At 43.6% G+C, this 24,267-nt stretch overlaps 1 protein-coding gene across 1 annotated transcript in view; it reads right to left on the reverse strand.

Moving 5' to 3' along the window:
- Positions 1-7,767, reverse strand: part of NUAK1 (NUAK family kinase 1) — a 126,046-nt gene extending 118,279 nt beyond the window's left edge. The window contains exon 1 of the mRNA XM_029601539.1: positions 6,679-7,767. Coding sequence (XP_029457399.1) covers positions 6,679-6,966 — 288 coding nt within the window. The 5' untranslated portion in view covers positions 6,967-7,767. The remainder of the gene's footprint in view (positions 1-6,678) is intronic.
- Positions 7,768-24,267: the final 16,500 nt, after the last annotated feature.

Genomic DNA, 24,267 nt, shown 5'->3' on the forward strand with positions numbered 1-24,267 from the left:
TTTCTCCTGGCTTTCTTATCTAGTTATTGCAAAGTGCCAACATTCTTTTCCTATCCTTTCCATGCTTCTTTCATGTACTACAGCATCTCTGAATAATTATTAATGTTGGTCCAGTAACAACCTGTAGAGAATCCATTTTTCTTTCTAAGATGTGTGGTGTATGAGTTTCACGGATGGCCAGAGATAGATCAGAGTGTGTGTGTGTGTGTGTATATATATATATATATATATATATAGTTGTAAGAAAGTCATAGACAGTGTACAATTATAAATAAAGTGCCTCTCTCTAATCTAGATCACAAATAAATATCCACATGAAGCACTAATGCATCATTCTGGATCAATACAAAAATTACAATTTTTTATTACATATTTATTATTTTATTACATATTTATTTATTTTTATATACCGGTGTTCGATTTTACATATCACATCGGTTTACATTCCAACAAAAAAATGCAGGAAATCAAGCTTTTCCTTTGTCATATATTTCTTAACTCATACTTGTGCTAAAATTGTAATATTTTTTTATTGATTCAATATGTTGCATTAGTGCTTCATGTGGATATTTGTGATCTCTCTCTTTATCTAGATATATATATATAGATAGATAGATAGATAGATAACAACCAGTGACAATACTAAAATACAATCCAATTGTAATGTTACTAATATGTATAAATCACAAAAAACCCCTGAAAAAAAAACACTACTAAAGTAGAAATAATTGATTTAAATAATACAGAAGCAGATCAAAAAATTATACAAATTATACAAAACATTTTTTTTTCACTTTAGTAGTGTATGTTTTTTCAGGGTTTTTTTGTTTTATATACACACACACACACACACACAGATACATATGCACACATTTTTCATTGTTCCAGCAACAACTACACAGTTCCTTCAAAATATAATACAAAACATAAGTCCACGATATGCTAGTATAGAGTTCAGATGATATGTTTTCATTCTCTCAAGCTTAAAAGGAGGCAATACTTTTACACTATTACTTCCAAAGTACAGCAATGTTGGTGGGATGGAATGGACGAACACCATTGTGAAATTCTCTCAGACACACTTAACCCTGGCTAATATTGTGATTTTTCTAAATTATTTTTATTATTAATATTATTTATTTATATTCTGCCTTTCAGCCACTTCAAAGCGGAAAACATTTAGGTACTGTTTCTTATTCAAGGGTTCGCACTCTGCTTTCAGGAACTGTCAAGACTGTTGAACAGTAAAAACCATGTAGGGTCTTACTTCTGGGTTTTTTGCCCAAGGCCAAAATTCTTAAGGCCTGATGCTCTCAAAATTCTTGATCCATGCAAGGCCTTTATATGCGAGTAAGGTGACCTATGAAGCCCCAGGTTTCTGTCTGAATTAACTCGGAATAATAATATGATGAACAGTAGCATTATATAGTTGCCAGGATCATTTCTGGGCAAAAATGCTGTTTCTTGTGCCAAATTTCTTTCCCTTGTCAGATTCATAATAATGCATTACTGGTTCCCATTGAGCCTCACTGAGCCTTGCAGTTCTGTCACCCTACAAATGCATGCGAGACTACTCGTCTAATAATACAGACAGCTTGCATACAGTCATTAAAATAATTAGTTTGAATCAGTCACTACGCTCAGCTACTGGAAAAGATCAGAATTCACAGTCAGTCAATCAAGCTAGTTTTTTTGCCTGCCATGTCATAAAAAGTTTATAGCAGGACAGATGGAAGTTATAAACAGTAGACCCAGTGTACAGCCTACTTGTTTGACTTCCCCCAGGTGTCTGCATCGCCCTTTCATCTGTCAGCTCACCTGAAGGCAAAACAGCTTTCGCTTCAGAGATCACAAGGCATGCAATCCGTACTTAGTGGCGGCGTTTTAGAGAGATGGCCATTAATGCCTTCTGAGAGTGTTGTTCAATGCCAAGACTGCTCCATGCGGTCACACTGGGTCATAACCGAGGCGAGGTTTTAGGAGGGATGCTTCCATCTCGGTGAAACGAGCAGCGCAACAGCCACCTCCGCCGCCCCAGACACGGAGAGCATCACTCCATGCAAAGCTGGGGAGGTACGGCTGGCTCCTCAGGGCCCTCAGCGTGTGCTGGCTAGAAGAGCACACGGAACAAAGACGGAACCCGAGCAGACGTTAAGAGAAACGTGAGCATGGCCCTTTGAGATTCCACTCTGTAAATGCACATACACCGAGGGGCCCAGGCTGTCCGGTACCCCGGTGACATACAAGCAGAAAATTCAGCGAGATAAGCCATGAAGCAATGTAATAACACCAGCAAATAAGGGGCAGTGCTTTACCTTCGGCAACGAGCTGCTGCACCAGGGGGTCTGGGCATACATTGGGTTTGGCTCCCCCACCATTCCCGCACATAGAAGCGGAGAAATCCTTTCATAGCTCAAGACCGTCTACTAAAGAATACTACACATTGTATAATTTACATAGTAACATAGTAAATGACAGCAGGTAAAGACCAAAATGGTCCATCCAGTCTGACCAGCAAGGTGTTTAGGGTTGCAACTGCTGCTCCATGCGGGTTACTCGAAGGGTGAGGATGCCCCATCCCAGGACATTAATGGTGAGTCCTTCCTCCCTTTTCAACTTTTTGCATACTATAAGGGGCGAAGGGCCCCACCCGAACCGTTCAAGCAGGCAATGGCCTCCCCCAACTTCATTCATCCGTTCCTCACTGCTGTGTACAGAAGGCCTGACGCAGCCACAGAAACACAAGAGCAGACTGTCCCTGCCCTACCGCCATCACGAGAGGACGTTGCCAAACATTGATGGAAACAACTAGATAGCTAAATCTCACTCCCTTTTGCTACCATTCTTGTCTTCACTGCCTCTTCCAGAAGGGCATTCTAGACATCCACCACCATTTCTTTGAAAAAAATATTTCCTGATGGTGTTCCTCAGTCTACTCTCCTGGAGATTCATATCATGACCCCTAGTTCTACAACCTCCTTTCATTAGAAAAGGTTTGATTCTTGTGCTTATTAATACCTTTCAGGTCTGTATCATATCCCCCCCTCTCTCTCCTCTAGGGTATACAAATTTTGGCTTTTGGTGCAGATTCTGCACTATTTTGGTTGCCTTTCTCTGGATCAAGTCTATCCTACCTCTATCCTTTTTGAGATATGGTCTCCAGAACTGAACACAGTATTCCAGGTGAGGCCTCACCAATGACCTGTACAAGAGCATTGTCCTGCTGGTCATGACTCTCCTTATGCAGCCCGGCATCGCTCTAGCCCTAGTCACTTCCTTGTTGTATTGCTTTGCTACATCCAGTTCATCAGATGCCAATGCCCCAAGATTTCACTCCCCCCCCCCATTATGTACAGAACCACAAATGCATAACTACACTTCTTGGCTTTGAATCCCAGCTGCCAAATCTTCAAACTACTCCTCAAGCTTTCTTAGATCAGTCATCATTCTCTCTACTCCTTCAAGGGTGTCCACTCTGTTGCAGATCTTAAAGTCATCAGCAAAAGAGACAAACTGTTCCTTCTAACACCTCTGCAATAGCACTCACAAAGATTTTGAATAGAACTGGTCCCAGAACCGATCCCTGAGGCACTCTACTAAGCACCTTCCTCTCCTCAGAGTGTGTCTCATTTGCCACTATCTGCCATCATCTGTCAGTCAACCAGTTTCTTATCCATTCCACAATCTTAAGACCCACGCCCCAGCTGCTTATTTTATTTAAGAGCCTTCTGTGCTGGACTGTAGCAAATGTTTGCTGAAATCCCGACCAATCACATCAAGTGCTTGCCCTTGATTTAATTCCCTCATCAGCCTATCAAATTAAATCAATCAGATTTGGTTGACACAACCTTTCCTCAACTCACTGGATTGTAGACAGCTTACTATCTTTCTTCAAAGGAGTCTCCATTCATTTTCCCACCACTGAGGTAAGACTAACCAGCCTGTAGTTCTCAAACCTCCCCCTCTCTGCTTCAGCTTTTGTGAAGCGGGACTATAGCTGCCCTTCCTCAACCATGCAGTATCACTGCTATCTCCAAGGATCCTTAGAACAGGTCCTTCGGTTGATCTGCCAGGCACCTCTCTGAACTAGGTTATGTCAAACCATGCTGTCTGATGACCCATGGCCCTTTGCTGGGCTCCTACCTGGACGTTAGAGATCCTGTCTCCATTTGTGAGAACCTGATCCAATATTAACCCTCCCCTCATGGGTTCCAGAGTCACATTCTCTCACACACACTGGCTTACTGAGATTCTCACCGACTACTCATATATGCCCGCTTACTTACTGACTCTCTCTTATTCCTCCAGCCGAATAGAGAAACGGCAGTAGCCCCTCTGATTAAATATAAAAGTTTGGGTTTTTTTTTACTCACACTGGTGAGCACAAGGAAAGCACTACCGGCTGGTTATAACTGCCATTTCATGCAAGTTACGCCCCGCACCTTCTAGCAACAAATCTCATGTGAAAGTATCCAGGCAACTCCAATTCAATAAATATATGAACTATGTCCCAAATAAATAATCATATATTGTCAAGCTCAGTCACTATCTTTTTCACTCAAAAAGAAAAAATGGACAACCCTCCTGAGTCCTTACTTGGAATGTCATGTGCCATTTCGAAATACTGTACAGAACATGACGGACATGGTCATCTATTGCAGGAACCAGCCCCGGAGATCAAGGCTAAATCCAGCAGTTGTGGTTTGCTTTCAATGCCACAGTTTAAGTGCAAGATCTATTAGAGCTGACGCCTTGTTTGGCATTTGAGATCTCAGAACAGCAGATGAGCCATGGAGGTAAATGGTGCTAATATTTTGGTGGTATATAGCGAAATGATTCAAAAAGGCAGGTGCTGATTCATTTTTGGTACACCTCCCAGATGGCAAAACTAAACAAAGCAGCAAAAAATTTGCTATCAGCTGATCTGCTCAGGACATGTTTATTTATAAGCAGTGCTGCTGAAGCCAAAGACCAGACTTGACCCCAAGAGAAAGCCATGTGCTAGCAGGCAAACATTTAGAAGCTGTGCAAACATTGGTGTTGCTGTCCAGTAAGGTCTTTCTGGCTTACTTTCCACACTACCTTTCAAGCTAGTAAATATTCTCCAGAGCTTGTTTGTGATTGGATTTAATGTTCATCCAGACAGTCCCTCCCAAGTAATTCAGGCCACATCTTTAGCACACTGAATTCTGACAGGCTACAAATTTTGAAATATGTACAGATGACATAATTTAAAAAATATATATCTTAAAAATGCAAAAGTCTGACAAAGTAGCAAACAAAAAAAAACCCAAACAAACAAACAGACAAGGGCTCAGAAAGGATGTCCTGAATTTTATTTAACCTAGCCAGAGGTGTCCCTTCTCTTCTACCCCTATCCCCCTCCAACCTTTTTTCAGCTACTGACTACATGTGCCACACACCCATGGCCAACCTCAGGAAGCCATGGGTACTTTTATTAGTGCTTGTAAGCATCCAGTCTGCCCTATCAGTCTTACATGCCTCTCTAGGCAGCAACAAAAAGCAAGCAGGAGCAAAAACACGCTGCCTCCCTGGTGCTGAACGTTGTGCTACCGTCACTCCTAGCTCTGACGACCTGCTGAGTTGGCCAATCAAGCATATAAAAAGAGGGTCATTTTAAGCTAACCTGCATGCCATTAAAGGCATTTTACTGCTCTTCTACAAAAGTCTACTGAAAAAAAACAACAAATCCACTGTAAAGCAACAGGTGATGTTAATGATTTTTTTTTGGTCTTCGCCTCACAAGACGACCCACTGACCATTGATGTTTTGCTATCCAAAACATGTAAAGACATGACTCCCGAAAAAGATGGCAGGGAATTTGCCTCAATTCCTCCTCCTCACTGCTGCTGACGCCTTAAAACACTTGACAGCCAAGTGGAGAGAACTGGCAGGTCCCGATAACAGCACCCTCCCTTCAGATCTTTGAAAACGGCGGTGCGGATCTCTGGACTCAAAGGTTTAGGAAGCTTCTTTAAGACATACAGAGATCCAGTTACTAGAAACACATACAATCGGCAATCGTTCCAGCACCAGAATTAAAACTACAGGCTGCCTGTACATAAAATCGCATGCTTTAAATAAAACCACATGGATTCTTTAGTTTAATAACTCCCTGCATCTCTGCCATCCACAATTTCAGCTACACAAACCCTCAACTACCACGAACAATACTGTTTCAGTACCATGCTCGCATACGTTAAAAAAAAAAAAAAGCATTAATTGCTCTTTAGCAAAATAAGTGCCCCTAGGAAATGCTGACGTCATGGTGGTTTATGTCTAAGCTCGCGCCCTGCAACCCAGAGTGTCGGAACATCTGAGGACAATCAAGCGCAAAAAGTCGATTGCGTCCCTCGCAATGTATTTTGCTTCGCGACATCCAATATTCAGATATTTTAAAGACAATTACTTCATGCACTTACAACAGAAAGCCATCAGTTTTCCTCTTGGAGGAGAGGCGTGTGCCAGGCATGGGCACAAAGAATCAAAACGTAATAAAGGTGACAGAAGAGCGCGGATCAATTGTTCCAACCGCTGAGCGCACTTTTGTGCAACCCTCCGTGCTCTTGGCCTCGGTACATTATTAGCTCTTTGCCGATTTCTGGCGCTAATCGTCATTTGCATTCTGTGCCTGGAATTTAAAGAGCGTGTGCTTACCACTCTGCCGGAAAACCTCTCCGTGGCTCGCTTCACTTTGCCGTAGGTTCCTTTGCCCAGGGTCTCCTGCAGCTCGTACCTGTGCTTCAGGTTGTGCTTGTGGTGGTGCCTCTTCACCCCGTGCTGCTGCTGCTGCCTCCTCGCCCCCCGAGGAGGGGAAGGCGGCGAGGCGCCCCCCTGCTCCAGCGCGGGCGCCGGTTCCTGCTCGGCCGGCGAAAGGCGCTCGCCGGCGCGGCAGGTGGCGGGCTCTGCCTCGCTGCTGCTGGCGGCGGCGGCGCCCCCGTCCATGGCGGTCCGCAGCGTGGAAGCCGCCTCCGATCTCTCCTCCACCGCCGCCAGCACCCACGGTCCACCTCTGCCGTCAGGTCAGAGAGAAGCGCGCGGCCACCATCCTCAGATCGCCATCAGCCTTTGGGTGTCCCGGGCCCCCCCCCTTCTTCAGGATGCAACTGCAACCACCCCCGCGACGCCCTCCCCCCCCCCCCCCAGGTGAGGAGGAAGCAACTTCCAACGAGGTCTGGGGGGAGCGACGATGACGAAAGGTCAGCAGCAGCGACTCGAACCCGGTGCCAGACCCCTCCGGCCTCTGCCTGGGCTCTCCGTGCAGCAAGAGGGCGCCGGCGGCGAGCAGCCCGGCCAGGCTCTCCGGAGCGCGCAAGCCCCGCTGCCAGGCATGGATGGGGGGGGGAGGGGGGGAGCGGAAACGAAATATCTAAAGCATGATCGGCTGCTGCGGGCTTTTCCTGGCTCGCCCGCTCTTTTCCGAGCTATATTTGGGCCGGCGGCCTCGCGGGGGGGGGGGGGGGGGGGCTCTTTTGCAATCGCTCCTGCGGACCTCAGCCCCTCGCGAGGAGGGTACAGCACGATCCGTCCCCGCTCGCGGCCGGGGGGAGGACGGGCACCTCTTTAAAGGCAGCCGTGACGGGGCTGCGGCTCCTCCGATTCGGCGCGGCGAGGTGCGGGGTGTACGGTTACAGCACAGGATGGTGATTCACTCTCCCTCCGATGCCTTCATCCCGTTCGTTTCCTTCCTTCCTTTGTAGTGGGGGAAGTTAAGCGAGCGCCTGCCTAGCGGATTGCAAGGCGAAGGGGAAAGCCTTTGGGCGGGGCCGATCCGGTCCTCCCTCACCCCCCGCCCTTCTCCTCGCTGCTGGAATCGGTGGGGGGGGGGGGGGGGGGGGTGCCCAAACCCCACGTTAATAGATCCATCCCACCGAATACGGTGCATGAAAAAGAAAGGTGATGGGGGGGAGGGGGTGCAGCCCCTGCCAGATTTCTTTCGCCGCAGGTAAAAATAATGTCAGATCGCACTATTACTGGTGGACAGAGCAGCCTTTTCAAGACATCAGGTGCCATCGGCTGGAGGGTGTTCAAGCCAGGGAATGGGAGACGGAAAAGGGAGATAGTGCTCGGTGTCTCATTAAAATACAGTGGTGTAAGGTAAAATGATGACAGTCGAGAGAGAGATACATTTTGGAATAAAATAATTCGCTTGTACAATCAATCCCACCAGCGACTCGGGATAGTCCAAGCCCACTCCCTACAAATCCAGACTTCCCGTTTATTTTTCTAGAGTGCTTGCGTCTCCCTTTTGTCTTCTGCTTCGTAAGGTTTTGCTTTCAGTTTCCTTATAGTTAAGGCTTCAGGTTCAGATAAAGGATATTTTGATCACAAACACAACACCCCCGCCCCACAACAACAAAAAACCCCCCAGGATCCCCAGCCTCATAGAAGATGCATGGAGAGGATGTTTTTAAGGCAAGATAAGCCGCCTATAAATGAGATGTATTTATGTACTGAATGTATCATCAGCCTGTCCAAGACGGCGCCAGAGTTGCTATTTGCTGCTTTTTACCCCTTTCCAAGCCTTCTTATCCGTGCCTGCCTGTTTCTTTAGCTGCTTCCTCCTTTCTACAGTCAGGGGCTTCACAGGTTGCTTCTCTCTGCTCCTGGAATCCAAGTGTGGCACTGAGCCACAGCTGCTGGTGCCTGAGCCAGGCAATTTGGCACCTATGGCCCAGTGAAAAAGTGCACAACACATGACACCACAAGGTGCAATACTGTTACATTTTTCTCCTGCCTCTCCCTCCCTTCACTATCATGTAATCATGTACCCTTCCTTCCCTTTTCCATCCACTTTCCCCATCTGGTACTTAGCAGGGACCCCTCCTCCTCTACCACCCCTTCCGCATCAGGCACCTCTATTCTTCCCTTCTACCCTTCAGGCACCCCTTCTCCCCCCCCCCAGTACCCTTCACCTCTTCCTGTTTACTGTCTGCCACAGTCCTGGCTGATCCTGCCCCGGGGGGGCAATCCATAGGTGGGCTCTGCCAAAGGGCCCTGTCCTTGTGGTCGGCCCTTCATACAGTGCAGATTTGGGCCCAAAACTACTGTCAAATCTCTATGATTCTGCATCCATTTCATTATTTAGAGATAATTTTCTATTGAATTGTGCATGGGTAAAGGTCGTTATCATGTCTTACAGAAATTTTATCATGTTATGTGACGGTCCAGAAGACCCAGCTGTTTAATAAAGAGTCCTTTTCAAATTAAAGATAATGTAAATAACATTCAGGCCGATGCAGTAAAGTGTGCTCAGGCTGAGCGCACTGTTAGCCCCCGTTTGGCCGCGCGTTTTCAATGCGCTATTTTTACCCCTTATACAGTAAGGAGTAATAGCACGTGGAAAATGCGCGGCCAACCCCCCCCGAAACTAATAGCATCCGCAACATGCAAATGCATGTTGATGGGCCTATTAGTTATTCCCACGCGATACAGAAAGTAAAATGTGCAGCAAAGCCACACATTTTAATTTCGGCCGGCATCGGGAAAGTGTACAGAAAAGCAGAAAAAACTGCTTTTCTGTACACCCTCCGACTTAATATCATAGCGATATTAAGTCAGAGACCCCAAAAATAAAAAAAAAAATTTTAATCTGGCCATGGCCCACGGGTTGGAAGACAGACGCTCAATTTTGCTGGCGTCCTTTTTCCGAACCTGTAGCTAGCAGCAGGTTCAAGAACAGACGCCGGTAGAATTGAGCGTCGGCTGTAAAACCAGCTGATAGCCGCCGCTTCTGTCAAAAAGGAGGCGCTAGGGCCGCGCTAGTGTCCCTAGCGCCTTTTACCATGGGCCCTAATTTGCATATCTTTCTTTACTGAATCGAGTGGCCTGGGTGTACGTCGGGAGAGCGGGCACTCGCTGGCTCTCCCACACGTCTTACTGTATCGGCCCGATTATTAGTATTAGGAAAAACTGTGTTTAAATGTGGCTTGTCAATGCATTTTCCATTTCTATGAAATACGTGCACATTGCGAATTTGGTATCTGCATAGTCTTCCAGTTCTTTGTGTTATAGAGATCTGACTGAAATCAGGAGATAAATTAGGTTTGTGAGCCTGGATGCACCTTTTTGCATTAAGCCAGGGTTGGTGCTTCCATTAAGCAAACTAGGCTGCTATACCAGAGCCAATACCACAAAGGCAGTGCTGTGCTGGAGCCACTGCAGCTGCTAGGAGGGAGCGCTGTGCTGGAGCCACTGCTGCTGCTAGGAGGGAGCGCTGTGCCTGAGGTAAATTGAGATGGGGGAGAGGATGAATGAACAAAGGTTTACCTAAGGTCCTAAATACTCTTGCATCGGTCCTACATAAAGCTTGACCTTTTAAGTCAGGTGAGGGTGTGGCAATTATTTATCCCCAGACAGTGCAGATAAGAGTTAAACTTAGTATCCAGATCTTACATTTATGCCATGTTCCTGAGCATAGGAGCCAAGAAGACTTTTAATTTAATTTTGATTTACAACCCACCTTATTGGACCTCATTAGCACTGTTGGAAGCTAACAAGATAACGGAGGAAGGTGCAGTAGGTGGAGTGGAGGAGTGGCCTAGTGGTTAGAGTAGCAGTCTCTAGAATCCAGGGCTCAAATCTCACTACTCCTGGTGACCTTGAGCATGTCACTTTGTTGCCTGAGTTACAAACTTAGGGCCTGATTCATCAAGGTATTTTCCCATAGACACAGAATGGGAGAAAAGCCTTAGTGAATTAGGCAGTTAGGAATAGGGAAATACCTACAGTACATGAATGTAATCTGCTGTGAAGTGCCAAAAAGCAGAAAATAAATTACCTTCTATTTTTGTTGTCACCCAAGCACAATCACTCAATGAATTTTAGAAAGTATGGGGATGTAGACTTAGAGGGGCTATCAATTGTGGTGGATCATTTTCAAATAATTGCTCTGTTCTTTCACAAGATAACTTTAGCCCCTAATTAAGCTGCTCCACTGATAAGTCACTCTTAAGAAAGTTAGGAGTAACCCACCATCATCTTATTCAAGTCTGAGAACGCTGCAGTAGTGGCTATGCCACTTGGAAAGGAATTGGCAAAAACAGGGAACAGACCAGCATGAACCACCTTGTAAGATGAATTGCAATCACTATCAGAGGGAAACTCAGAGAGCTAAAAAGGCTTATTTAGGGTATAAACCAATTTGTCAGTTGCTCTAAATATTTATTTAAAGCAGCCACTGAGTTCTCCAATAAAAGTATGGATAGTTTATTTGCCCCTCTCTTTTTCTTAATGAAAGACTGCAAACTTTTTTGAGGAAAAGATTACAAAGATTGAAGAGGAATTTTGAACAGACCCAATTGCATCTCCTCTAGAGGAATGAGGTTGAGAACTTCCTGAAAGGACATTAACACTGGACTATTTACTAGTCAATCTGAGCACTGTTGTAGCAATTGAAAGGATGCTGGCTCCTATCTGTAAGTACTTTAGTTTATTTACTAAAGGTTCTCTCTCATTTTCAGGCCGTTGCAATATCATCATGTAGAAAATGTGTGTCTAAACTGGGCAGACGTTTTTTGAACACACGTACATCCACCTCTCCTGGACGCTCAATGCAATAGGCAAATGAGCTGCCATGCTAAAAGGGACACGCAATGGATAAGTTGTGTGTCCCTAGCGCTTTGCATTGGACACCCAGGAGACGTGGCTCTGCACCCACAAACGCCTGGCCAGAGCTCTCTTCCCAGCCCTGGCAGGGCTGTACCCAATCAGTCCTTTTCACTGAAACACCAATCCCCTTTCAAGGCAGCCTTCTGAAAGGTGATTGGTCCTTTCAGTGACATGTGGCAGTGAATAGACCAATTGGTAGTAAGTGAAGTGAAACAAATAATATTAAGTGTCCGACACTGGTAACACTGGACATGAGTCTGGCAAGGGCTGTTTTACTTAAGGGACCTCAGATGTGCATCACTTGGCCAATCGGGCCAGACCTTGGGGATGCTGCTTTCTGTGGTTCCCCCTATGAGGAACCACAGAAAGCAGGATTTTTTTTTGTTGTTGAGCCCTTGAGCGACAATACTAACTGGAGGAAACACAGAAAGCTGGATTTTTTTTTTCAGTGAGCCCTTAAGTGTGGCATGCTTTAACACCAGCTACCAGGCAGGCATTAAATTTGCTGCGTTAAAATGGGCACCTTGGCCGCGTGGCAATTTTTGGCATCGCGGACTAGTAACTAATAGCCTTAGCTACATGGAATTTGCATGTGATGAGCGCTATTAGCTATGTGCTCGATTGGACATGTGCTTTAGACACACTAATCCCCGTATTGCACCGGGGGTTATTTTAGCGTATCCAAAACACATATCCAATAGAGTGTTAGCAGTGGCACTAGCCTGAACGCACTATAGTGCATCAGCCTGTTTGAGTCTAGGGGAAAAATGTTTAGTAGATAAGGTCCTAAATTAGTAAACAAGCCAGAGCTGAGATTAAGCAAATACTTACTCTATTGTTAACATTAGTTTATCACAAGGTTATGCTCCTCCCTCTGTGAAATTGGCTATAGCACAACCATTACTTTAATAAAGGAATCCTTAGATTCGGCTCACCTCAACAACTATCAAAAAAGTCTCAAATCTTCCTTTCTTTTTGAAGGTTTCTGGAAAAAGTGGTCACAGGTCAATTTCAAAATGTTTTAGATAAAACAAATTGCTTCCACCCCAAACCATCAGGTCTTAGGAAAGACCACAGTACTGATTCTGCACTATTTGCCTTGCTAAATGAAGTGAAATTAAGTTAATTAGAACAAGAATGCACGAGTTGTCTGTTTAGACACGAGTGCAGCCTTTGACTCTATAAATCACCATTGATTGTTACTTTGGCTTCTGGTCTAGATGGAACTGGTATTACAATGGTCCGAGTCTTATTTGAGTGACCGATTTTATCAGGTTGGGATGGACTCGGATCTTTCCGAACCTAGAGCTCTTATATGCAGGATCCCAGAAGGCTCCAGTTAGGTGCTTTCCATTAGCAACTCTCCTATTTTACCTCAGGGGTCAAATTGCTTTCTGGATTGTGTGTGAGATGCGGATTCCACGCGGATAATAATTAATTCTTCAGTCCCGTGCTATCTGCCTGGACTGAGACTGTTGATTCTGCATCAGTCTATATCTTTGCTATTAAACGCTGGCTTACCCACAGCAAACTGGTACTGAACCTGGCAAACACCAAGGTTTTAGTGGTATCTTGTAAAACCTCCATTTTTCCTTCTCTGTCTTTAGCGGTCGAGAATACTACTCTACGGGTAGTCTTGGTGTCTCTGTTGGTTCTAACCTGACCCTCCACTAGCACCAGATTAAATCTGTGGCAAAAAAAAAAAAAAAGAAGACGGGGGTGGGGGGGGGGGTCATATTACATATGGTGCATGCCTTGAAAACTCTTTTGGGCCTCGTTGAATTTTGGGCAGTGATCCAGGTTTTCATTTTGTCCCCTCTTGATTATTGGACTTCCAGTCTACACTTTACGGGCACTACAGATGCTTCAAATTGCCACCGCTCATCTCATTTCAGGGTGAGGTATTACAGCTCATATCACCCCCTGTCCTTGCTGATCTGCATTGGTTCCCCGCTGCTGGGCATTTCGTTGATGCGTATGACGCGCCAGGCTCGATCCTGAGAAAGGGGCCTTCGCTGTGGCCATTCCCCTATCCTGGAAATCTCTGCCTGAAGGTCTTCACTGCATGACTTGCACCAAATCTTTTAAGTCCCTGCTTAAGGCTTTTCTTTTTCGACAGGCATTTTTATGAGGATGCTGCTTCATTTACTTTGCTTCGGCCCTTAGGTTATTAGCCTTTTGCTTTATTTGTTTAAAGTTAAGCATATTTATTTCACTGTCTTTTTATTTATGTTCTTGATTTTATTACAGATGTAAACTTTTGTATGTCGCACCAGGTGACTAGTATTATTATTTTATTTGTATACTGCCTTTCGGCACTTTCAAGCAGGTTACATTCAGGTACTGTAGGTATTTCTCTATCCCCAGAGGGCTTACAGTCTAAGGAAGCAGGATTCCACACATTTTTGTATGCAGATGATATGGCTTTGCTCATATTGATCATTCTAACACTGGTGAAATAAGACATTTCAACCTGTGAGAATCTTGCTTTATGATTAACCATACGTAGGATGAAAATTAACCTAAAGAAGTGAGAGGCTATATGGGTGAGCAGAAGAAAGTCTATCCTAATCATTCCTCCTACAATGACAAGTTCTTCCATTGCTCTTAAAGATGTTATCTCTACAGTGGGTGTTAGAGTGGATTCTAAGCTTAATATGAATAATCAAATTGTTGTTTTAATTCAAACATGTTTTTACTACTCAAGCTAGTGGTTCTCAATTTTTTTTTTTTTACTGTCAAGACACACCTGACAGATGATGCTCCCATGCATGACACACTGACCACATGACCCTCATGGGGCAAAATGTAAACATATACCATGCAGCCACAGGAACCCCCTGACCTCCAGTAATGGATGCAGAGCAGAACTAGGATATTTCCACGTACAACTATTCATACAAAAAAGATATTCTATTCTAGTGTCATCTCAGTAACAGCAACACAAACTCCCCAGATGCACTGTAAATTCAAACCCCCCTGGACATCTGCTGGAAAATTTTGTAGGAAATATCACTAAAAAAAAAAATCAGAGGATTCAAACTCCTAAATTACAGAACTATGACATGGAAAGGGATTTAGTGGGCAGTTTTGGTCTTGGGGGGCCATTGCATTTAAACCATCTCATTCTGCTCAGCTGAGACCCCCAACTCCATCTCCAAACCACTGGCTGAAATTATAAACTGCTTCCTATCCCAATGATCAGTTCCTGATAATCTGAAACTTGCTTCTCTTAAACCACTACTAAAGAAACCAAATCTGGACCCCACTAACCCTGCCAACTTTCGTCCCATCGCCAACCTCCCGTTTATCACTAAACTCATGGAGAAATTGGTCAACACCCAACTATCAGACTACCTAGATGATCATAAGATACTCTTCCCAGCTCTGTTTGGATTCCACAAAGCACTAAACACCGAATCCCTCCTAATCTCTCTCACGGACAGCATCCTTATGGGATTAGACAAAGGGCAACCATTTCTACTGGCTTTGCTCGACATCTCCACTGCGTTTGATACCGTGAACCACACAATCCTTATCAACCACCTCTCGGACATCGGCATTTCAGGAACCGCCCTTAGTTGCTTCAAGTCCTTCCTAAGTAATAGAAACTACAAGGTTAGAATAGGCAACAAAGAATCTCACCCCATCAGCTCAACGCTTGGAATCCCTCAAGGATCATCCCTCTCCCCTACTCTCTTCAACATTTATTCCTACCCCTCTGCCAACTCCTCGCTAATTTAAATTTAATCCATTTCATCTACGCCAATGACGTACAAATCCATCTCCAAAACCCTCACCTTCTGGAACAGTTGCCTACATTCCATCAACCACCTCCTCTCCAGCCTCAATCTAGTCCTCAAAATGGCCAAAACCAAGCTCCTTCTCATTTTGTTGGACGACAACAACCCCCCTCTTATTAACCTCCCCTCCTCCGCTACAATTTCCACGGCCCAAGTGAGAGACCTGGGCGTTATATTGGACAACCGTCTAAATTTAAAAAAATTCATCAATAACACAACTAAAGAATGCTTTTATAAATTACAAGTTCTGAAAAGGCTTAGACCTCTCCTCCACCTACACGACTTCCGCACGGTTCTCCAAGCTACCTTATTTTCAAAAATTGATTACTGCATCTTCCTCCTACTAGGCCTCCCCACTACCACCACGAGACCATTACAGATGCTCCAGAACGCCGCCACAAGGATACTAACCAACTCTAACCGAGGAGATCACATCACTCCCATCCTACGGAATCTGCACTGGCTCCCCATTAATTTCAGAATCCTTCACAAAGCCCTCACCATTATACACAAGTCCATCCATAACCAGTCCTCCCTGGTACTAGATATCCCTCTTCATCTACACACTTCCACCAGACCAATCAGAACAGCATACAAAGATACCCTTCTCGCTCCACCCACCAAGTCGTCTCACCACGCTTCCATAAGGAAACGTGCTTTCTCCACAGCTGGTCCTTCACAATGGAATGCACTACCCCAGAACTTTGCCAAGAACAATGCCTGCTGACTTTCAAGAAAAAACTTAAGGCTTGGCTTTTTAAGCAAGTGTTTCCTTAAAATGACTGTAGAACTGTAGAACCCTCCCTGACCTGCATTACTGCTCAGCCTTAATTCCCCAGCCATCCTATCTTCCCGCACCCCCCCCCCAATTTCCCCCCTGTTCTCCTCTCCTGTCAATTCTCATTTTACCCCCCCTCTGTCAACCCTCGTGCTACCCTCCCCATCCAGGGTACCCCGCCCTCACCCTTCCCTACCACAAGGTCTCCTCACACTCCCCCTCGTGATTCCTCAGCCTTGGATACTTAAGACACTGAAGATATAAGTTATATCGTTTATTGCTATAGTGGTTACATCGTTTTTATATTGTTTTATATTGCTATATCTTTATATTTTTATATTGTTATATTTTATACTGCTTCTATCCCTCAGTCCCAAGTAGCCCTTTCCCACCATCTCCCCTGTTACCCTCTACTTTTCCACCCTAGGTTTTGTTCATAATTTTTATTCTCTAATAATTGCAAAAATGTTAATACTCCGTTACCGACCAATTTTTTACCCCCTGTTCGATGTATTTCTCCTGTGTTTGATGAAAACCGATGTGATATGACAGGTCATGAACGTCGGTAAAGAAAAAGAATAAATAAATAAATACTTGTATAGTCTAATAAACCTGTACATATTTGTACACACTGCCAGCCTTGTTCACAGTCCCATTTGTTTTCCTGGGGTGAAAGGAGGGAAATCTCACCCCTAACACCTTCTTCCCCAGGTGGAGGCACCAAGAACGTGAGGACCGACGGATTTTGCCCTAGGGGGCTCCCGCCAGGTGGGTCCCAGACCCAGGAACACCCTGCGAGGTAAGTGGTCAAGGGGGCGTTACCCCTGGGAGAGTAAACAGTTAAATTCTCTCGCTTACAAAACTCACTTGTTCACTTTACTAGTTGGACTCTTGGCTGAGGAATCCCCTAAATTTCATCTGCCATCAAACTCCACACTTCAACCTGGAACAGTTCAGCTTTAGCTTGTGCCTCCTGCTGCTGCAGCCCTATTTAAACTCTCCCCTCCACCCAACCTTCAGAGGGAAGGAAGGAAGCAAACCTTACATTTAGCAGAGCACTAATGGCACCAGTTCTTGGCACTCATAGGAAGGACACTCCAGAAAAGCAGGCTCCTGTGTAGCAGCCCCAAGCAGGGTTACACATATTTGAAGCATTCCCTCAAATATTTCTGCTTAATTGTTCAGTTAAGTATTCCACTGTATGCAAATGAATATTTAAATAGGATAATGATCACCCTGTACAGGAAATCTATTTTATGTTTAAATATGTTTACCAAGTTTCATCAGTCAGGTACAAACAAATGTGCAAACAGTTAACAATATTAAGCACAACAGATGGGGAGATGCACTTGTTTGTCCCTTCCCAGCACCCCCCTGTGGATATGTACATACCCTGATACTCCCCCTCCTGTACACCTCCCTCCCATAACCCCCGTCCCGGTTATCCTAAGCATGTCCCAGCAGACCTCCAATATAAACCAATACAAATAATCCAATTTAATAATCATTTAAAATAAGGCCCCACGCTTGGCGTGGCAATGATTGAATATATGTGTCCCAAGGAAGCTTAGATGTTCTAGTTGCATCAGATTTCCTAAAAAAAATGGTTTTATTAGATGTGATATCTGATAATATTTTAGCTGGATGGGAGGATATGGTGAAAACAGTGAGATTTGAAGAAGGGTACAGACGAGTTCCTGGAGAAAAAGTCCATTAACCATTCTTAGCCATGTAGATTTGGAAAGCCATTGCTTATACCTAGTTGTGAGCAAGAAGGGCTGAACTGTCCTTTGGGATCCTGCCAGGAACTTGTGACCTGGATTGGCCTGTCTGAGACTGGATGCTGGGCTTGATGGACCTGTGGTCTGACCCAGTATGCCAGTTCTTTTGTTTGTTATGGCTGTTCCTAACCCTATCTTAAACTAAATTGACCGATATTTGCAAGAGTATGGCCTTGGGTTTGAATTACTGAGTTACTAAGTTTTTATTTAATTGCAGCCAATTGCCACTTCTTTTCAATTATTCTTTTATCAACCTCATTCTCAACTCTTATTTTTCTTGAGATGAATGTGCCATGGAAATGAAACCCTAATGAGACTGGTTTGACCGACATTCTCAGAACAGAACTGCAGCATGTCAGTCCCATTTCACAGATTATAGATCTTCCTACAGCACCACCCAGTGGTTAAATAGGACTTAACATCTAATGAGAGCTGCAGGGACACGGAAAATGCACAATGCCGTGTTCTTTTCACCTCTGCCTATTTTACTCACAATAACTTGTTTCTAGCTTTAGTACCAAATTTGGAATACATTTAATTTTAGCTATGGAAAGATATTCAAAACGTAGTATTATACTGTATTGCATTGCTAAACAGAACGTACATGATCATTATACAAAGGCCAAATTATAACAATTCTTCAGCTAAAACTGTCATTTTTTTCTTTTGCTATGAATTTGCATTAATGTTAAGAGGGGCTAGTGGTTTTAACCCGATGGGTTAAAACAGATTTGCATACAACAATACGAAGGCCAATATTCCGTAAGCCGGTGAGTGGACAAGTTATCCGACTAAAGTTAACCATATAACTTGACTCTGATAATTCAGCAGAATAAACGTCCCAGTGAATATACTTTCCTAAAGTTATCCAGCTAGCTTTAGATGAATAATATTCAAATCTAATAGGTTATTATATTTGAGTACAACGATTAGGTTTGAAAGTTTTCCAGCCACACGCAGTTAGATAATTTACTACTTAACCAGCTATAAGGGGCTGCAAAAGCAAACTTAAAAGAAAAACTTTGGGGGTCTTCAGGCCTGATTCCCCAGCGTTCCCCAACCACCCCCCCAAAAAAAAAAAAGTTAAAAAAAAATGGTGCAGGGCAGTGGCGTAGCGAGAACTGAATTTTTTTTGGGGGGGTGCCCAAGGTTAACATGGGTGGGCAGTAGGTATATAGGTTTCAGCCCTACTACTTGTATTCTTATCGATAAATAGTACCGTACAATACACCTGACAATGGATTTCTTTGTAGTCTGCAACAGCCATCATGCATCATGAGTTATGCTTTAAAATATTTTATTTCAAGCACTTACCGACATTAAAAATAGCTTATTGATCTATATTAATTTATTTTATATATATTGCGGTTTATAAATACATATCATAAAAAGTAAAGAAAGAACACTTCACAAAAAAATCAGATCTAATCACATAATAAAACAAATATCAATGTATTCTTTTATGATTCCTCTTTTCAAAAATGCAGCATATCATAACTACAATAAAACAGCAATAATCATAAGAACCATAAGAACTCAAGATTTGCAATGGGTGCAAAGCAGAACTAGAATTGTTCATACTATAACCCAACATGCAAAAATCTATATATTCAAATTCTGGTGTCACCTCAGTAACAGCAAAACAAACTCCGTCCACTGTCAAGCACTTTGTGAAGTAATACAAATCCCCTACAAAAATATAACTAAAAAAAAATCTAGAACACTAATACACCACCTACTGAACATACAGGCCAGACTGCTACAAATCCCTACTGAGAAACTACACGCTAAATAAAATACTGCACCTGTGTCATATATGCGCAACACAGACAGAATAAAAAAATAATAAATTAGCTAATTACATAATACAGAAAAACAAACTATAAATTAGAAACAGAAACATGCGGACAATATTGAAGCGGAAAACCCAAGAAACCAAACTGTGTACAGTGGAATACTGAAGAAAAAGTAAAATACAAATATATAAGAAATGCACATTTCCAAAGATAGCATATGTCAATTGCTGAAAGTCAAAATATTTTTTTTTACCTTCATTGTCTGATCTTATTTTTCTAAACAGCTAGTCACAGTCTCTTTTTCCCCTTGTCCGTCTTTTCCTAATTCCTTTTCAAGGTCTCTTTTATTCTGTTTCTTCTCTCATCTGTCTTCTTTCCTTCCTCCCTCAAACCACTCCCACTACCACACACTCTCTCTTACCAGGCTCCCACTCTCACAGGCAGGTTCACACTCTCATATACTCTTTCACACACATGTTCCTACTCCCACACAAACACAGGCTCTCACCTTACATGCACTCTCTCACATGCAGGCTCCCACTCCTACATGCTTGCTCTCTCATATCCACAGGATCTCACACCCACATACTCTCTCTCAAAAACACATACAGACTCATTCCCACACACACATGTATACAGGACACACAGGCTTCTCACTCCCAACCATGCACTCTCTCACACATACACACAGGCTTCTCATTCCATGCTCTCTCTCATGCATACACACACACACAGGCTTCTCACTTCCATGCTCTCTCTCAAATATACACACAGGCTTCTCACTCCTGTACTCTCTCTCACACATATACACTCAAGCTTCTCCCTCTCTCCTGGGCCTCCTTGCTGTGACAAGCCTCCTTCTTGGGTTGTATGGGATGAACTTTGCAACGGCCCTGAGTTGGGCCTCCTCTTCTTGGGCTGTGCAAGATGAGCTCTGTGATGGAACTGCGTTGGGCCTCCTCTTCTTGGGTCGCATAGGATGAGCTCCGTGACAATCCTGCATTGGACTTTCTCTTCTCAGCCCACACGGGATGACCCTGCGTCAGGCCTCTTTCTCAGGCTGCACAAGATGAGTTCCACAACGGCCCTGCATCGGGCCTCTTCTTCTCGGCACCGTGCAACACTGATTGGGTGGGCCTGAACACAAAGTGGGTGTGCCATGGCCCACCCAGGCCCACCCATGGCAGTGCCACTGGTGCAAGCATAGAGTATGATCTCCATTTCCCCAACCTACCAATTTAAAAAAACCAGCAGGAACTAGTGACCTGAAGAGCAATGCTGGAAGTGGCTGGGAGCAGCTAAAAAAGACTACCACACTCTCAGCAGGAGTTTCAGGGATCCTGGAGGGGACCAAGGGTGTGAGGAGGGAGTAGTTTGGAAGTTGCTGGTGGGTCAGGAGAGGGGATAGGAGGGGAATAAAGAATTTCCATATAGAGCCATAGATGAGGAAAGGGTGGATAAAGTTAAATGGCGGATTTGTACAGCTAAGTCTATGACTTAGACAAATCCTTTTGAATACTGACCTCATGATATACATCAACAACAAAACAGCTTTGTGTAAGTTCCATTAAGAGCCTAAGGAAAAAGTAGACCAATAGTTTATTAAGCCCAACATCCTATCTCCAAGGGTAGTCAATGTGAGTCATTTGGAGGAGGTACTCAATAGGAAAATCCATTCAATCCTGGCAGTTGCCTTCTCCTATTTTAATAGTTATTATTGGACTTGTCAAAACCATCCTTAAACCCTATTTTACTGGCTTTTACCACATCATCCGGCAACAAATTCCACAGCTTAATTGTGCATTGACCTAAAAAGATACTACATTTTGTTTTAAATCTACTACCAGTTAGTTCCATGGGCTGTTCCCTAGTCCTAATGGTGTTCCCTACTTGTTTCACACTACTCATGATTTGAATCCCCTCTACCATATATAGGAGCCAATTTCTCAAAACAACTGGGGGTGCTAAGCTGAATACAAGTTACCTCTCTGTAGATTCACTGAAGGGTGCTCAACCACAGAGCTGGCACCTATGCTGTCATGTCCCTTTTCAGTTGCAACTTCACCTGTTACGCTGTTCTTCATAAGAAAGCCATGTCAAACCTTTCATGTCTGGCACCTTTCTTGGAACCTTTCCTAATTCCAAATCTTTTTTGATTTGGGGGCAACCAGAAATGCACACACAATACTCAAGATGTGGTCATACCATGAATGTATACAGAGGCATAATGATTTGTTATTTGTCTTATATTCTGAATATCAAATATAGCATAAGAACATAAGAAATTGCTATACCTTGTCCAGAACAAGAGTCCATCAAGCCCAGCATCCTGTCTCCAACAGTGGCCAATCCAGGCCACAAGTACCTGGAACCCAAACACTAATTAGATCCCATGCTACTGATGCCAGTAATAGTGGCTATTCCCTAAGTCAACTTGATTAATAGCAGCTAATGGACTTCACCAAGAACTTATCCAAACCTTTTTTAAACCCAGCTACACTAACTGCACTAACCACATCCCCTCACAACAAATTCCAGAGTTTAATTGTGCATTAAGTGAAAAATAATTTTCTCCAATTAATTTTAAATGTGCTACTTGCTAACTTCATGGAGTGCTCCCCAGTCCTTCTATTATCCAAAAGAGCAAATAACCGAATCACATTTACCCATTCTAGAACTCTCATTATTTTAAAGACCTCTGTCATATCCCCCCTCAGCCATCTCTTCTCCAGGCTGAACAGTCCTAACCTCTTTAGCCTTTCCTCATAGGGGAGCATTTCCATCCCCTTTATCATTTTGGTCGCCTTTCTCTGTACCTTCGCCAGTGTAACTATATCTGCGAGGATCGCCTTTTATTCTCTGTCCTTTCCAAACAATTCCTAACACAAGTTTTTATCAAGATCAAAAGGGAAAAAAAAGCACTGAAAAATATTATAAATAGAAAATAATTTTAAACATCACAAGGTGCTCCAGATTGGGGGGAGGGGGGGGGAGGGATGAGGCAGGGAGGTTACACGATAAATAAACCTTTCCTTTAATTGTGACTCAGAGGGAGAGCCTGGCTGACCTCTTGCCTGGGAAGGTCCTCCCCCACTGTCTTCTAACTGTCATTCTGTCAAGCTGAAGAGTTTCCTGGATGGCCCTCTCCATACACAAAGGCGTTTCAGACAGAACAAAGCTTTCTTATCTACTGTGGACTCTGCCCTGGACTGGAATCAGTGACCTAGATGTGAAGAAGCTCTGAACCCATCCACTCCCCCCCTACCATTGCTATTCTATAGTTAATGTCAGGTTTTCTCAGAGTTCGGAACAAAGCCTACATTATGTTCCTGGAGATAGGCGGGTGTTCATGTTATTAGATGAGCTAGCTTTACATTCCCATTCCAGCTTAAGCAAAAAGTTTGTGAAGGGGATTTTCAGATGGGAATTTAATTCAGTCCAGCTTTTAAGAAACCATGATCTTTTGTGACCCAATAAAAATAATCGACCAGCATGTATACAATCAATATGTATTTGTTTATAGCGCTAACATTAAAAGGTCCATGATGCTCAAGTTTTAAACAGAAATGTCAGTTTCAATTCCTGTGTTAGCTTACTCCCACTTAACACATTCTGGCATTTTATGCAGGCTTTTCACTGCTACTACTGTTAATCATATTAATAATCCTACAAGATGCACGCAGAACTGGCCTAACAAAGAAGAGAGAGTCCCTGAGTCATGGAACTGACAATCTGGTCAAAGCAGATGGGACAATGTTTCAGTGAATTGGACTTATTAAGGAAGCAAAGAGAAAAAGAAATATTGTTGACTTAAAGTGATCTCATGTCTCTTGCAACCTCCCAGAACACAGCAAAGACCAATATATTTAATTCTCTGCCCTGTAAAAATCCATATTAGAGAAAAATAGCTAATGGGGGTCAGACCAATCAACATTGCAAAACTAGCTCACTCTTCTCTGCAGTTTTAAACAAACCACTTTAAAGGATATTAGAGGAAGAACTGTTAAACAGAAACCAAAGTAATACAAGAAAGATCTCCAAATACTGGTGCCGAAAGGATTGCACAAGACGGAGATGAAGCAGAATTGAATCAGCATTTCAGCTGGCTAGGCTCAGCTCCATGTAAACATGGTTTGGACTGGCAGAGTCAAAAATAGCATAGAAGCATTTCATTATAGAGCACTGATTAGGTATAGCAGTCATCCAGGAAAATGGAAGGCACAAATGGTCCTCCCCCACAAATATAGAATTACTGTCATTACAACAAGAGATGCAGCTGGTGTTTGGCAATAAAGTCCCACACGTTTTCAGAGCAAAAAAAAAAAAAAAATCCCGACCTCTATCCTTGTAGGTATGCGTATACCAGACATACAGCTCCCGAGAAAGACATTTATCAAGGGGAATCCCATGCCAGATGGCAGGAATGCAAAGCTGAACTCTCTGGAATGTTAAAGAACATCTCAAAGAACAAAATCCGA

The sequence above is a fragment of the Rhinatrema bivittatum genome, chromosome 4, assembly GCF_901001135.1.
Source record: "Rhinatrema bivittatum chromosome 4, aRhiBiv1.1, whole genome shotgun sequence".
Classification (NCBI taxonomy): domain Eukaryota; kingdom Metazoa; phylum Chordata; class Amphibia; order Gymnophiona; family Rhinatrematidae; genus Rhinatrema; species Rhinatrema bivittatum.